The 18,311-nt window shown below is 31.8% G+C and overlaps 1 protein-coding gene across 1 annotated transcript; it reads right to left on the bottom strand.

Moving 5' to 3' along the window:
- Positions 1–10,717: 10,717 nt before the first annotated feature.
- LOC132314774 (uncharacterized) lies at positions 10,718–11,197 on the bottom strand. The gene has a single exon (XM_059813595.1). The coding sequence runs from the start codon at positions 11,195–11,197 to the stop codon at positions 10,718–10,720; it is 480 nt and encodes a 159-aa protein (XP_059669578.1).
- Between the last annotated feature and the right edge of the window lie 7,114 nt (positions 11,198–18,311).

Here is an 18,311-nt window from a genome sequence, read left to right as displayed (position 1 = left end):
TAGGAGGAGACAGAGCAAACACCAAAGGCGCTCGGGATTGGGTAATCCTCTGCAGCCGGCGAAGACCAAGCCCCACTAATACCCACTATACTATCCCTCCAACCCTTTTCAGATTTTATTGTGTCAGTGCATATGGACATCTTCTCGAACGGGTAGAGGTGGTAGAAGGGCTCGTTAGTACGGATCTTACTGACCTTATAGCACAGAAGGAGGTCTATGAGGTCAAGGTCCAGATTTCTGTCACGCATCAATAAGAGCATAACAGATATGATCCTAAAGAAGTTGGGGTTGACCTGCAGAGGGGATATCCCCAATCTGTTGAAGACGTAACCAAAGAAAGGGTGCAGAGGGAACCTAACAACATTCAGTTGAAGGTTTGTGAATAAGACTTCGCCGGGCAGGAGGCCGGCGCCGGTCGTAATATTAACGTCTTGGGGGCAAACCCTAACTACGATGTTGTCAGGAAGTCTAAGTCTCATACGAAGAACACCCAGATCTACAACCATGGTGGAAGTGCAAGAAGAATCTAAAAGAGGGAAAATGGAAGCCTGCCGAAAGTAAAAAGAACGAAACTAACCTCGGAGGACTGCAAGATCGCTGGGAGAATGACTCTCGAAGGATTTCACCGGAAAAGGCTTAGCACAGTTCTAGAAAGAGGGAGATTTGGCTGATGATGGAGACGGTAAAGGGAAGTGAAGTGGAATTCTAGAGCATTATATAGGCAAGGGGGCCCGAGGGCCGAAGCGTCGGGAAGGCAAGAAATCCCTCGAACCCCGGAACATTGATTCTGGATCTGACCATTCGCTCCCCCACGTGGTTATCTCGAGCCGTCAGCGTCATGATGAGACGCCATCAATAATTACCCCTTATTAAATAAGGGGCAATTATGGGGGCAGTTGAGGAGGCCCTGGATGACATGGGCCAGGTCCGACTCGCAAAACACAACCTTCAGTCCGAACAGCTGGGTCAGCCCATAGAAAGACACTGCCATATGGGCCGAGCGGGAGTAAGCCCATCAAGAGTGACCAGGGCTTACCGAGGAATAGGCCCAGGTCCATCAATTAGTAAATATCTTGTAAATATCTTGTAAATATCTGGTAAGTATCTATAAATAGGAGTTGGAATGAAGAGGAGGGGGATCTTGATTCGGGTTGAGGTGTAAGAATTCTAGAGAGAGAAAGAATAGAAGGAGTTTCTTGCATCTTCAACCTTAATTTTGATTTAAATCTTTGTCAAACACAGAAAAAGTAAAAATAATAAATAAAAAAAAATATTATAATTGGAAAAGAAAAAAAAATTAAGAGAAAAATATTTTACGGAGCTTAAATCACACAAATACCTTGGTTTAACGGACTAAAAATTAGCCGTTAAAGCAAACCATCCATTGTCTGTTTCGGTGATCAAGCCCTTGAGCAAGGCTCGATCAGTGTCAATTCGGTGATCTCGGCAGCAGCTTGCAGCACGACAGCTAGAGGCTCCAGCTGCTTAGAATGATTCTTGAAGCTGTACAATTGAGTTGATGGCATTGCAAATTTTGCCCAAAACAACCCTATGAGATGAACCATATATCTTTTTACAAATAAGAATCATAAGGTTATTAAATTATTACTGTCATTTTTTAGCTTTTTCTTAATTAAAAACTTTTAATGCTATACGTTGTTTCTTGCTTACCAACTTATTTACAAACAAACTTCTTAATTTATCAAACAAAAAAGCAGAGAATTTATATTTAGTTTTTATAAAATAAAAAGTAGAAGAAGAAAAAAGAAAGTGAAAAAAGATTCTAATTTTTAATCGAAGCAAAAGGACCTCGAAAATAAAAGGAACCGAGACTGAATAGTTTCATTGTCTGCAAATCATCGAGTGGGCCATCTTTTTTACCTATTGGTAAGGAAATACTACTATGTAGTTGCAGTGCAGTGAAAGCTTTGTTTGCAGTTGATGAAACGAATTTGGATGAATATCAATATAAATTGATCGAATCTATTATTTTATAGAGGTGTGTATAGATATCAGACTTTTAAAAACGGGTTATGAACCGATCAATACGTTACGTATCGGTTGGTACCGCGAACCACGACCTAGTGTAGAGCAAATTTATATTACATAGTTTTTTTTTTCATATATAAAAAAATTATATAATGCTCCTTTTTTAAGAAAATTAATTTCTAAAATTATCTCCTTTTTTATGCTTCAAATTCCTTTAATTTCTTCTTTAAAGAAAAAAAAAGTTAAATTTCTCTTCCTCAATCAAATTCTTCTTCCTTTTTTTTTTTTCCTTTCAAAATTTTCTGAATTTGCTTTTCTTTTTCTTTTTTTTTTCTACTTCTTAAAATTTCTTCTTTCTAGGTGCATATTTGAAATTTTTTTTTTTTAATATTTTATATTTGTCATGTTAGTTAATTATGGCTCCACCCTATGTGCAAGCTACATCTAAAGATTCAAACCCATTCTCGATCATTTTAAACATTTTATCCATACTATAAATGACGGTGATAAAATTATCATGAACTCCTATTTACTTTAATTTCTTGATCTTCCACTACTAAGATTAAGGGCCAATTTGGGTGTGACAGCCGCCTTTTAATTTTAAGAAGAAAATCACAAGATCTAAACCCTTACATTCTAATTAGATCGAAGCTTAAAAAACTGATTTATTTTTATGAGGCCAATGACAATCCAAGCTGAGAAATTTGTTTATTTTTGCCCCGTGAGTGTCCTAAAAAAAATTTGCACACTCAACGTATAAATTTATATTTTATAATGTAGGAAGGTATATTGGTAAATTTATAACTATAATTTCCTTTCCTTTCTTTTATTTTTCTTCATTAATCAACAAAACATGATAAGAGATTAAAACTAATTTCCTTTCTTTTCCGTCATAATTAATTTTATCATTTTTTTTTTTTTTGTCACGGTACCAAGCTTAACTGGCTGAAAATATTCAAGCTTTGGCAACATAAATAAATACAAAATGCTATAAGAAAATACCACATAAATTAATCAACAAATTGACAGATGAAAAAGTATGTCTAGACTGATGATCATACCATTTAAATATGCATTGAAGATGGAACTCATGCATGCAAGTACTCACCTCCAAGCTAGACAAGTTTTGACTCATGCATGATAATCATATTCTTTAGGTAAATGACTGAAATAAACTACCACAAATTCAAAAGTGTAGTGTTTTCACAAAATCTTGTCATGCCATGGCTTTTATATATTTACAGACCTAAGATAGTTTTCAAAAAATTTAAAAATTCAATTAATAATTTTATAAATCTTTCGATCCAACGGTCAATAAGTCTTCATAATAACCAAAAGAGTGCATTTAATCAAATTTTTTCTGTCAACTTTGAAAAACTAAGAGCCTTTTGGGATTGTTTTTCAATTACACACTTAAAAGCCTTTTTAATTAAAATAATTGTGTTTAGTGATGAAAAAAGCGCTTTTAGAAATTAGGGATTCAATCAAGACAACGAATTTTTAAAATTGCGTTATTGGTAGGGGTAGAGTATTTAAAATAACTAATTTGTTTTTGGACATTTAAATTCCTCTTTATTTTCTAACAATACAAGTTTAAGCGTCACGTAAATAAATGTGTTTAGTTTATGCTTATTTCATCAATCGCTTTGCATTATTGACAATATTACCATCACTCTGCCTATTTTATTACTAAAAAAATCTTATATCAAATACAAATTAATTATCATTAAATATGTTTAAATTATTATATTTTAGTATTAAAAACAAATACTATATAATAAACAAAAAAAAATGCGCTAATAAAGAAGAAATTCAAAACAACTTGACATACTTCTATCACCAAACGTTTGACATACTTCTATTCTATTTAACTTTTAGATGGCCCAAATTGAGCCCGGACATATGGTAGTGGGTGGCCCAAATTTAGATAGGGTTCATGTCGATCACTATCAATTTCTGGTTGAAAGCCGCGGCCCATCATATTTTATGACTGCCCATATTTAATGTAAAGAAGCGAGTTCAGGGTCTCCTAAGCCCAGTTTGGGCTGACTCAATTGACACCCCAAAGCGGTACAGTTGGTTCATTGCAGGGGTAGGTAGGTGGGGTTATGACAAGTAAAAATGCGCTCAACAACTCCAATTCATCTCATTAATTGTTTATTTTTTCCTTTTTCTTTTTCTTTTTATATTTGAGTAGTCAAATATTGTTGCTTTAAAGCAGATTCGTAAATCATTTTAGCATGTTAATGGGCCATTTAGCATAGTGGTCTCGTTTGCAAAGTAAGGTTGTTGACTTAATTGTCCCACCTTTTTGTTTTCCTAGTATCAATTTTGTGGCCCATTTAGATACCCAATTTTCTCCATACAACAATATATTCTCTCTCTCTTCATTTAGTTGTGCTCTTTTTGTTTGGACGCATCATCATCCATAATTTATAGAAATCCCACTAAGTTTGCCCTTTCAGCTCCCTTTTTTCATGTATATATATATAATGTACAACACCAAGAGAGATACCATATATCATTTATCATATATATATATATATATATAATGTAAACCAAGAAAGAGATACCATCGTACCATTACTGTCATTATATATATATATATATATATATATATTATGTAACACTCACACATGCATATATAGAGAATACTGACGTACTTTGCAATGGGGTGCCACTGACATTCTTAACATTTTCTACCTACAACAGATACCTAAAAATGAGAAAATACTTTTTACTTGCACACACGGATTTTTGAGAGATATTCATTCCAATTCATTTCATTACTGCCAGTACAGGGGTTAATTATTTTCTTAAAAAAATTATTTCGTTCATTTTTCTGTTCTCTCTATTCTTTAGAATTGTTTCAGAGTTACAAACTAAGTAGAGTTATAAAAGACATGTTTTACTATTATCTGAAAATAGTTTTATGTACTCTTTATTCTTCAGAATAGTTTTAGAGTTACAAACTAAGTAGAGTTATAAAATGACATGTTTTTAGATATAGTTATTTAAAAACAGTTTTTTGTTCTCTCTATTCTTTGGAATAATTTTAGAGTTCCAAACTAAGTAGAGTTATAAAAGGACATATTTTTAGATATAGTTATTTAAAAACAGTTTTATGTTTCTGTATTCTTCAAAACTGTTTTAGAGTTACAAACTAAGTAGGCCCATGTATTTTTATAACTGAGGGCCTGTTTGATTTGTAATTCTGAGAATAGTTTTCGGTTTTCAGAAAACTGAAAATAGAAAATTGTACAAAAAAACTCTATTTGATTCAATTTTCTTAAAGTTATTTTCTGAAAATTATTTTATGAAAACTCAGTATAAAAAGGTCTATTTTCAGTTAACTGTCTTTTATAGTTTTCTGAAAACAGTTTTCTATTCTCTAAATTCATGATAATTTTTTTTAGAGATACAAACCAAAAGTTTCCAAAATATTAAACAATTTTGTATAGTTTTCTAATTTTCAATTCTCTAAAAACAATTAGTTAGAAACCAAACAAGCCATACAAACTAAAAGTTTTCAGAAAATAGTTTTCAAAATACTGAACAATTTTTGTATAGTTTTCTAATTTTCAATTCCCTAAAAACAATTAGTTAGAAACCAAACAAACCATACAAAGTAAGAGTTTTCACAAAACAAATTTCAAAATATTGAACAATCTTTGTATAATTTTCTAATTTTCAATTCTCTGAAAACAATTAGTTAGAAACCAAACAAGCCATATATTTTTCATTATTGTCATGCCCATGTGCTTGTGTTTACTTATATTTTTTTCCGAAGGTTGGCGTGTATGCATATATATTGATAGTTAAGATATTGGCGTTTTTTTTTTTTTTTTTTTTTTTTTTCCCCTTTTAATTACAATTAGTGGGTACAAGTGCTCCATTAGATTGTCGGAACACATCTTTCAGTAGATGCTTATGGATTAATTAGAAAGAGAAAAATAAGGTAGGAAGGAGAACAGATGAGAAAGCTTGAAATTTTCATATCAATGAGTATAAAGAAAAAGAAAAAGAAAAAAAGCAGGGCCAATCATGTCTCATTTTATATAAACTTGTATATCAAGCTTATTAAATATTGTACTCTTCTTTATATTCCTCTTGAAATATCTCTCTCTCTCTCTCTCTCTCTCTCAAAAGAATCGGTTCAATAAAGGCCTCTTGGGCCTTAAAAATCATTTTCCTTCTCTCTTTCATAAATTTTTTTATTATTATTGTTTTTTTTTTTTCTGCAAATTTCAAAATTTTAACAACTTATTAAACCGAGTCAATCACAAGTGTTTGTGATTGGCTTCCTATTTCATCGAACCTATTGCCCATTGCTAATAGGCCATGCAAACACTAAATAAAGAGGGGTGCTAATTACAGTCGCGCAAACGACTATCCATTCATAGTTGTCAATTATGATTGGTTAGTTTTAAATACATTTATTATTTAAAGTTTCTATTTTTATGAACTCTACTAACAGTACTTTTTAGACAAAAATACCCTTTTAAATTATGTAAAATTTCTTCTTCTCTTCTTCTCTCTTCTTTTAATCGAGTATATTAGTTATGTGATAGGATAATTCATTCAAAAGAGATGGATGGATTCAGAAAAAAAAAATAAAAGGAAGAAGAAAAAACATAAAAGAGCGAGAAAAAAATCCAAAAAGAATAAAAAAAAAAGGTAAAAAAAAAATCAATTATATATTTCTTCCTTTTTTGTTTTTTCCTATATATATATATATATATATATATATATATATATATATATATATTACAACTATCCTTGTATAAATGGATTTTTTTAAAAAAAAAAATAAATAAAACAAAAGGAAATAATTCCTTCACCAAAAAATAAATATATATGTATATAAAACTAATTTTGTATATATATTTTTAAAATCTCAGAATCTATCTTGTTCTTTTTTCGGATTTTTTTCTATCTTTCTTTTTTTCTTTTTTCTTATTTATTAGGATCCATTTCTTGTGAATGGATTATCCTATCTAACTTTTTGTTTCCCTTTTTCAGCATCCAGTCATATCACATTAGTTATTATTATTATTATATATTTATATATATATTACACACATACGCACACATCCCTTTATGAATCGATTAAAAGAGGAAATAAGAAGAAAGTCATAATTTAAAAGGGTATTTTTGTCTAAAAAGTAATGTTAGTAGAATTCATAAAAATAGAAACTCAAAGTAATAAATACACTGTGAATAGGCAGTTGCTTGTGCGACTGCAATCAGTACTCCTCTTAAAAAACAGAGAGAATTTGCACTCCTCCTAAAAAGCCCCCGCGACTGTGGAATCTCAGTCACTAGCTATAATTAATTATTATTTTTCTGCTAACTTTCTTTTGGGTCTCTCATTATATATAATTATTATACTAGCTTCCTCATTAAGAAACTTTAGAAACCTCCACGGTTCCATCTCACTTTAAAATTTTATTTTTTACAAAATTTCAATAATTAATTACTATTTTTATACTAACTTCCTTTTGGGTCTCTCATTATATATAATTTCTATACTAGCCTCCAAAAATCAGTGAAAAAAGTACTATAATTTTGTTCTCTCTCTAAAAATTATCTGATTTTTTCAAATCCCTATTCTCTGTTTTTAAGTATTCAGTTGTTTTTCAAATAAAAAAAATAAAATCAGATGAAAAAAAAAAAAAGTATAATCTAAAAAAAAATTTATAGTACTTTTTTCTTTTTATTTTATGATAAATTTTTTTTTATTTTTTTAATCTGAAAAATCAGAGCAATACTCCGAATACAAAGAATATGAATCTGAAAAAATTCAGATTTGAACTCCAAACATTAAGATATGGATTTTTGTATAAATAAAATTTTAAAGTGAGATGGAACCGTGAATGTTTCAGATTAAAAAAATAAAAAAATCAGTGAAAAAAGTACTATCAGATCCTTATTATCTGTTTCGAAGTATTCGGTTGTTTTTCAAATAAAAAAAATCAAATCAAATAAAAAAAAAAGTATAATCTGAATAAAAATTTATAGTACTTTTTTCTTTTTATTTTATGATAAAATTTTTAATTTTTTTTTTTAATCTGAAAAATCAGAGCAATACTTCGAATACAAAGAATACGGAATCTGAAAAAATTCAGATTTGAACTTCAAACATTTAGATATGTACTTTTGTAAAAAAGAAAATTTTAGTGTTGGAACTTCAAATATTTAGATATGAAATTTTGTAAAAAATAAAATTTTAAAGAGATGGAATCATGGAAGTTTATGAGTTTCTCAGTAAGGAGGCTAGTATAGTAATTATATATAATGAGAGACCCAAAAGGAAGTTAGCAGAAAAATAATAATTAATTATTGGAAAAGAAAACACACGTGTCAACTCCTCAACTAGTGATTGAGATTCTACAGTCACGGGAGCAACTGTGATTAGCGTCCCTCAAAAAAAAAAAAAAAAAAAAAAGAAGAAGAAGCTATGTTGAAATTTAGAGATGGTCGGTCAGATGACATAATGTGTAAAGGCAAAACACACGGGAGAAATAAAGTGCACCCTCTTTACTCCATTGCTCTAGTTTATTTTCAATTTAATACCACTACTTAATATATGCATGTGTGTACTATAGAGCATATCACAATTGCTGAAAAAAAAAAAAAAAAAAAAACATATAGTAATAGAGAAAAGAAAAGGTAAAGAAGAAAATCGTACTGGGCGATTCTCACTAGAAGTTTACGATAATTTGAGAACACGCTTCTATTGTCATACCCAGCGACTTACCCGATCTCCGGAGTGAGGAGACATCCTTTTTGGGTCCTCAAAAATTAGTCGAACGAAGCGTCAAATACTCCAAATTATTCAAAAGATGAAAAGAAAAGAAAGAAAATCATATAGTAGAAGAAATTTTCCTGTCCTCGAATCTTTAACAGAAGTCAAAAGATAACCCCAAACAAAATCATAATAGTGTTTGGCTCCATTTCATCCAAAATGCAATTCATCATGAATTTTATTGGACCAAAAACCAAAGATAACATACTTTTCCTTTTTCTGTTTGAGAACCAAATCCTCACAACAAAAGGTCTATGAATAGGTAGAGGCTTATTGTAAGAGGAGCTTTGTCCATGTCAGATTCAAATTCGGAAGGAAAATAAATTATATATATATAGGTAAGCATACCACACTACTTCACCGCTTAAATTTTTAAACGTCTAAATTCTTACAACTAGGGTGTTAGACGTCTAAATTCTTACAACTAGGGTGTTAGACTCGGACCCAATCTTTAATTCCACTCCCCGATCAAATCAAATTTTGATTAGATATATATACTTTCTATAATATAATAAAAAATTAGGATGAGGCCTACCAAACTATCTCTAATTATGCACTTGCCCTTCATCAAGCTGGCTCTATTTTATTTTATTTTATTTTTTTTCTCAAGTCTGGTTTGATAATAGCATTAAAACTTCAAATTTATTTATTTGGATATACATTCTCAACACCCTAGAAAAACATACAAAAACATACTAAATAATTAGCCGACAAGCAATTAAAAGCTGCCCTCAGTCAAAATTTGTGTCTCCATTGATGAGTCTATTCAAGTATCTTTCCTTCTAAGTGAAAAAGAAGACACAGCTTGTCAAGTGGTAATAGTAGCGTTAGCATTATTTGAGAGGTCAAGTTGGTGGGGTCACAATCCCACAGACAAGAATTGGGGACCATTAATAAGCCCAGTTTTACTTGATTCATTCCAGTTTCGAATCACCTGGACTGTGCACATTGGACAATGACTCATTAATTCAAGTACACCCTCCTTCAAAAGACAAACCAACTCATCACATCACCATGCACACTATTTCTTACTTCTATCATTATTGTATATATATATATATATATATATATACAAATTCATGTATACTCTCTTAATATTTTTGTTTATAATCAATCTTGTTTTATGATAATGGAGGAGAAAACCTCCCCTATGAAATGTACCATGAAACATATTGAAATGACACGAGGTTAACAACAACTTAATTTCAGACCCAAACATCAAAATCAAATCAATTGAAACAATGATGTATCTTCTGGAATATTCTTCGCATTTCCACTTACAACTTAGCATTGCACACCACAAGTCTAAATTAATCATCCAATTTCATAATAACAATGCTATTCCTATCAAACTAATAAATAAATAACACAACAAACACAATGTCAACAATGTTTGGACAATGTTATTATAACATCCACACACATACAACAATTGAAGTCCCTTTCAATACATGTCTCTACTCATACAATGTTTAATACCATCAATATGTATCTTAGTGTACACACCTCCATTCCCACAAGTCCATCTTTTAATTGAAACACAAGTCATCCATGTACACAAACCTACATTCCCATAAACATCAGCCCAAAGGCCAACCATTGATCATTCCCTCTTTTCATTTACCAAGCACAACTCACTTTCAGCACTACAAAGAACAAAGCCCATGAACACACACACGAGAATATATAAAATGATATATATATGTATAGGAATATAATCCATCCATTACAATACACACATTATTTCCCATACAAAGATGAGCCTAAAGGGCAACCAATGTTGAGCATGGACCAAAATATCCTCATGGAAACACAAACATCCCATCACCACCATACTCACAGGAAATTCAATAAAAATATACATATTGAAATTAAATTTATTTATTTATTTGGATTCAAGGTTGTTTACCATTAAACTTATTACTCCCTCTGAGAAGGACTTCTCCAGAAGCCAGTACTGTAGAACCTATCCCACATTTCCTTCTCCAGTTCAAGCACATCTTTGTCAGATTCCAGCGACTTCTCCGGCATATCAGTCAGCGCCTGCGACAGGTCGACCGAGATGGGGTGGATTTGAAACTCCGCGTCGTCGAATTCGCAATTGCAATGGGAGGTCTTCGGCGGGAGCAAACCCTTCTTTTTTAGCCGGCGCCGGCGACTCTTCCGCAGCGCCTTCCGGTAAATCCCCGCCGGCAGCCTGTAGACGGCCAGCACCAGGAGGTTGACGATCCCGCACGGGCAGCAGCAGCACACGGCCGCACAATCCGCCGTCGTCCCACCAACGACCTCCGCGAACCGCACGTTCCCGCCACCGGAGCAATTCGACGACGTGGACTTGCTCGCCAGTAGGGGATGGCGCCGGTTCAGCGACGGCGATCGGAGTACAATCTGCCGAGTCATCTTAACTCACTCCTTTCTCTCTCTAGAATACAATCGATTGAACAAATCACAAATCTCCCAATCAAGGGCACCAACAAAGTCTAAAAATAAAAACAAAAATTGATCAGATTGATAGAAATGGAGGACTCGGATTCGGATTGGGATTGTGATTGGTGGGCGATTGAGATTTGGAGAAAACCCGAGAGCTAGAAAGAGGTCAAGAGTGTGGATTCATTAGGGTCCTCCATAGGAGGTGGTGGTGATCGGCGGCGGAGGTAGAAGCCAGACCTCCGAAAGTGCCGGCGTTTTCTCCTAATGTAAGGAGTAATATATATATATATATATATAGAAGCACTAGTATTTAGTTTTTGTTTTGACCGGTTTCTAATGCGATCTCCGATACTTTAGCTTTCTATCACTACATATATTATTATATTGTGAGGTCATAAAGGTTGAAAAAGCGATTGAATCAGAAGGATATGAGGTGTGGACTCCACAAAATACATACACATATAATTATATACACACATATATAATGGTAGTACCATATGTTATGATATTCATAAGATACAGAGAGAGAAGATTGAGCAGGGAGTGGAATTTGTAAGGAATGAGACTGTATTTCAAATGCGAAATGAAACGAATGATGACTTGGCCGATGTGCGCGGCACTCCGGGACGTTACACTGTTAATAGACAAATACAAGCTACTGTTGTTGGGTTTGCACGCACGCACACGCACTTATGTGTGTATATATATATTCGTGTGTGTAAGAGACACGTTGTCTGATATGTGGACCGGGCTTGTCAAATGACATTTTGGTAACTACGTAGTAAAAATCTTTAATAAAACATTTATTCCTCATTACTCTGAAATAATATTGGAGCCCATAATCTAACAATATTTAACTTATTACCATGAGCTTGGGTGTTTACATGGGAGAAAAACCCTCTTCAAGGCACCTCTCACTGGAGGGTGCCCATGGAGGGGTAAAAGGGTGACATAGCTGCTTCAGTAAAAAATAGTATTTACTTCTGAATTGTATATACATACATACCTAGCTATGTATTTGTACAAAAATTTTTACTAATCACTTTGTGTATACAAAATGAAATTAAAATTCCCCCCAAAACTTTAATTTTAATATTTGCATCTGAAATTCAGGTCTCTCTCCCTTTGAAATTCAAGTCATGGAGAATCCGGCCACTGATCAAGAATCCGTTCCCTCTGAATCTGGCCACTGATCAAGAATCCGGCCAAAGACCAAGCTTCGTTTAGGTCTCTCTCCCTCTGAAATTCAAGGCTCTGTTTTGTGGTAATTGGTTGGTTGTCTTATTCTTGGGGGTGGTTGGTTTGTTCAGATCTGAGGATTTCTTTGTGAGAAACGAACTGGGTTTGGTTGAATTTGAGATTTTGGACGTGGAATTGAGCTTCTTCATCTGGGTTTTGATAGTGGTGGGTGTTGAATTTGTAATTATTATTATTTTTTTTATTGTGAATCTGTAATGGGTTTTGTTTTACTTCTCCCTTCTCTCTCCAAACTCATGGCCTCCATTAATTTATTGTAGAACAGATTTGTCAATCCTCTGATTCGTCGCCGCCGCCGCCACCACCACCACCACCAGTCTTAAGTCTCTCTGTATTGATTTATACAAAGAACGCAATCTCAAGAGACCAACTCTGCTGCAGCCGCCACCATCTCCGGTGAAAAAAATCTGTCGATCCACCACCACTCTGTAGAACCATAAACGTTAATTTATGGTTTAATTATAGTTTCAAGTCCATTAAGACATAAATGAAGTTTTGATGATCTAATTGTGTTTCCAACCAAAATGGGTGTCGCTAAAAAAAGAAAAAAGAAAAAAAAAAAAAAAACCCTAATCTTGCTACGATTTATCTTTGCATAATTACATATACATTTTAGGGAGATTGGATCTTCAAGAATTTCAGCGTCTATGTCCTATGAATTTCAAAATTTATGTCCATAATTAAAATAATGATAATAATAGTTACTAAAATGTATTAAGCAGAGAATCAAGAAGTTTTGCCCTTTCGACAATTGCATCTGATTTATGACGTGGGTCAGAGGAGAAACCAGAGAAGGATGAAGAAAGAAGAACAATACAGAAGCTGGGAGAAGAAGAAGACGAAGAGAAGAAGTAAAAAGTTTATTTGGGTCCCACGTATAACTGAATAAATTAATGTTGTTTATAATTTTTGTATACGGTATCATATGGTATTTGTATATGGTAACACAAAATTGAGTTCAGTAACTTTTTTAATTCAGATGGTGACTTGCCACTTACTGGACAATGACAAGACAACTTTGGGTGATATGACTTCATCGCAACCATTGGATCTTTCATGGAGAGGTGTGATGGAGAGAATTTCTGCGCATTTACATCACCCAAATGATCCTTATTACTCTGAAATAATATTGTGTTTTGTATTGATTTTATTTTCTTCACAAAAGAAATTCTGAATCTGTTAATAGTGAGATATAATCTTATTTCAAATTGATGAGAAGTAATGGCACTCATTATAATAACTACATAAATATAAATTTCTTTTGTTCATTGCAATTAAATATGATGCATATAATTATTCTTTTATATTATATATATATATATATATATATATATATATATTGTTTGCAATGCGTCATATTACCTATCAAATGGAATCAACCTAAATCCATCACCCAATTACAAAAATGAATTTGATCCATTGACTGGATTGCTGACGATAATCATATCTAAGCACTTCACACTAAATTCTGTTTTTCCGATGACCAAAGTTAATATATATATATATATATATATATATATATATATATTTGTCATTCAAAAACACTAAGGCCTAAAGTAAGAAGGCGGTACAGAGATATATAATCAAGTCAGACAAGGAAAACAAATCTCGAAACAAAACAAATAAATGAAGAACATATTTCAGATTTGTGAAGGAAACAAAGTCCAACACTTTACAAACGGAACTACCATAAGAGAACGTAACAAACAGGAGAGACTGAAAGATCTGGCCATCATCATGGCAACCGCTCCAAAGTTACAACCACAACGCGCTCCAACATCCAAGAAATCCCGCACAAGATCAAATCAAAGAAAAAAAGATTAAATCGATGCGGGAAAAACCAAAACCGACCTACACCAGAAATCTATTCGGAGAAAACAACAGATCCGCCCATGTGATCTGAAAACGAATCGAATATGAATAGATCTAGCAGAAGAAAACAAAAAAACGGCGTAAAAAAAAAACCAAGGGAACACACTTACTGAAACCATCCAAATTTATTGGAGTCGTGGGAGGAGATCTTCATCTCTCCACTCCCATGGAAAGGAGCAGGGAGGCAAAGTGAAGAAGACAAAGCTGCCTGTTAGAGAGAGAAAGTTAGAGAGAGGTGGGAGAGAAAGTTGGAGCGGCTATTTCACTATTACACAAGTAATAACATAAAGTTAATATGCTTTAAATTTACTTCATATTACTCCTAAAATTTATGTTATGCTTATAATTACCTAAAAGAGGAAGACTAAATCTAATAAGATTATTTCATACTCTTATAATGCAGCCTTCAATTTTATAACTTAGGTTAGAATAAACTAACTAATAAAAGGGCCTCTATTCAAAGACATTTTTCCAAACCTAATACGCTTTTTCATGAAAATCATTTTTTCTAACTTTGATTTCATGTACTAAATAATTAAGAAAATGTATGTCAATCTCTATATTCAGTAAATATTAACATGTACTATATTTTATTTTTCTCATAAACACATATGTTTATGATTATATTACTTTTAACTGCACACCACATTCTCTTCAAGAAATAAAATTTGACAAAAATATTAAATAAATAAATCTTATCAAGTTGGTTTAGCCGACTCCCGCACCTATATATTTAGTGGGACACACTCTCACCTACATTGTGGCCCACCATTTATATCATGTGTTCATGTATGACTTGACTATTAAAATAAAAAATAAATAGGTAGTAATAAAATATTCTACGATTTCTTTACTGGAAAAATTAAATTGAGTAGTAGTGTATTACGTAAATAAATAGAAGGCGTCACCTTCACGCGCTTTCGTGGCGAAATTGGAATGAAAGGATGACGGAGGAGGAAACGTCTGTGATGGTGACGTAAAATAAAAATCCCCGTTAGATGACAAAACTCCTTTTTACTGTTGTAACACGTGTACAACATTTGTACTGTCTCTTTAGTCATTTACGATTGCTATTTTGACAGCTTGGTGTACCCTCTACTGGTCAGTTCATGTCCTAACCTGACCCTGATTTGTACTCTACCCATTCCCTCAGGGTTAGTGGGTGTCCGTCAATGAAATTGGACTGTCATCATTTCTACGCTGATTTTTTTTTATAATTGAAATACTCCCTCCGTCCAGCATTATAGGTTCATAATTAAAAATTAAAATTTTTAAAAGGATATACATTTAATGTGTTATTTTTAAAAAAAAATTATTAACTTGTCCCTTTTAATTTAAATATAAATAGTTACAAAGTTTAAATTTTTTTAAAAAAATAAAGAATAATGATAGAAATATAGAACTTATTTACTTTAACTTTTCAAAGAATTTGAGACATGTAAAAAGAAAATAATAAACTACAATATCTTAACTTTTTCAATACACGATGTTCCGTAAATGGTTTGGATTCAAATAATCGAAAAATTAAGACGGTTTGAAATAATTGTTTTGTTATAGGAGTGCTTTAGGTAAATATTAAAATAATAATTTGGTAATGAAAATTTATTTTGAAAAATTTTAAACTTTATTTTAATTTCTCTACCATAATACCAAAACATATAATATTATAAATTTTGTGATATGAATTCACGTAAAAAAATCTGAAAAAAATCTGATATGTTATAAATTATTTCAAACCAATATTAACGGTTCCAAACATGATATGGACTCAAATTTGAGTATCAATATCCGAAAAATAATATCAAAACGCATGTCAAACGGCCTTTAGGAAATAAAAAATGGAGAGCTAATATTGGCCCTCCATAAATATATTGTGGCACTTAATTTTTTTATTTTAATAAATACTATGACCAAACTACCCTCTTAGCATTCAATGTCAACGGTAAAAGTTTTTGTTTCAGTCTTATTGCTAAAATTAACTTCTTCTTAATCTTAAAATGTATTAAATCAAAAGAAAAGAAATTGAGTTGAGGCCAGCTAAAGAAGAATTAAAAAAATATAATGATAATCTTGAAAATTGTCATTTATTTTCTAGTCATAATTTATTTCTATGTTATATCGCAAATCTAATACTCACAATACATTCAATACAAAAGAAGAAGAATAAAGAAACAACAACGATGGAGGCGACATCCATGGCCAACAAAGGTGACTTTGCCACCTTGTAACCACTTGGAGCCTTGTAATTTCCTACGGCAGAGCAACTTCTCTAACTCTACTGCCGTTTCCACTCCAATCGTTCCTGGTGTCATTTCTTTTTCTCTTTTATGATTTTTTTATTTGATCTTCTAAAATTATGTTCCTTTAAGTTTTAGCAAGAAGAGAGAGCGTTTTTTTAACAAAAAAAAAAGAGAGAGCGTTTTCGATAATAATAATAATAATAATAAAGAAACAAAGAGAATGAACAAATTGAGATGAAGAACTTTAACAGTTGACATTGAATATAAAGAGGGGCTAATTAAAAAATATACTATATATTAAAAGGGTAGTTTAATCATTGTATTTACTAAAATAAGAAGGTGGGGTGTCAGAGTATATTTGTGGAGTGACAAATTGTCAATATCAGCTCCTAAAAAAAATTAGACATTCAATTATCTTTTTTAAGGAAATAACTATTATATATAAATATTATATATATATATATATATATATATATATATATATATATATATATATATCTCCCTAGTTAGGTTAAGAGATAAGCCAAAATATATATATATATAGGTTAAGAGATTAATAATTGTTCAGCAAGACATAAGTTTCACTGGTTGGCTGATTGCACAGGGTAGATGTCTTTGTTAAGGACTTGTTGCCTGATTGTATTGAGAGAGGAGTCAGAAATTATGTTCAGATGGTAAAATGTGATAAAAAATTTGAGATAGGAAAATTTTACATAATTATACATACAAAAATGAAATTTTTTAAAATTGAGGAAAGGCAATTTTAAAATTTAAAAAAATTAGGCATACAAAAATGAAATTTTTTAAAGTTAAGGAGGGTAATTTTAAAAATTTTAAGAAACTAAACATATAAAAATTAAAATTAAAATTAAAATTAAAGTTGAGGGGGCACATGCCCCCACAGCCTTAACTGGCTCCATCTTATTGGTGTGGTGGTTGAAAAAAATATGCTTAATTTAAAAATAGTGCGAGGAATATGAAATTGTTTATATAACAATACTGTTGTTTTACTTTTGGTACAAGAAGATAGGATTGTTTAGGGGAAATCAATTATGGAGTATATATATTAAGTTTATCAGCCCTTATCTTGTTTTTTTCTTTTTAATTTAATTTTGTTGTACTTCCGGTATCAATTATTATATATACATATATATACCATACATTGTATACACGGAAGCTTGATTATATCTCTGAAAATTGTTTGACATTTGAACCAATCCATTAATTTTCTTAATAAACCTCGTAATTGTCACAGACAAAAATCCATTTTATTATATAAATTGCATTATTTTTATATAGACTCTATTATTGATCATGTTTTGCATTATCACACTCCGAAACTCCACCACGAATAGTGTCAGACATAGATCTCTTCATGATTAAGAGACACATGCGATTAGCCCTATCCCATTTTTCATGTTTCAGCCCCTCTTCATGTGAGCTATCCTCAGTTGGCTTAAGTGGTTCATCTTACCTTAATACTAAGTCAAGATCCATTAGCCCAAGAACAATCTCTAGATCTTGTTTCTATTTCTTATAATTGGTCCCAGTCAATGTCTCAATAGAAGAAAATTGGGTATTCATTCCAAGAGCATTCTATTTTACAAATCATGCTATTTTACAATTACAATAATGAAAATAGCTAATTTTAATCAAAGGTCAAGCCCCAATAATTCTGTATGCATTGTTATACTCTCTCCTTTGGGTGAAAATAT

Source organism: Cornus florida, unplaced genomic scaffold (assembly GCF_030987335.1).
Source record: "Cornus florida cultivar Cherokee Brave unplaced genomic scaffold, ASM3098733v1 CherokeeBrave_3.0.0_Hap2_Chr06, whole genome shotgun sequence".
Lineage (NCBI taxonomy): Eukaryota > Viridiplantae > Streptophyta > Magnoliopsida > Cornales > Cornaceae > Cornus > Cornus florida.
Note: the sequence above shows the minus strand (reverse complement) of the source record. Positions and strands in the feature narration are given on the sequence as shown.

Coding starts and splice junctions, on each gene's coding strand:
- LOC132314774 (XM_059813595.1), bottom strand. CDS start 11,197: ATGACTCGGCAGATTGTACTCCGATCGCCGTCGCTGAACCGGCGCCAT.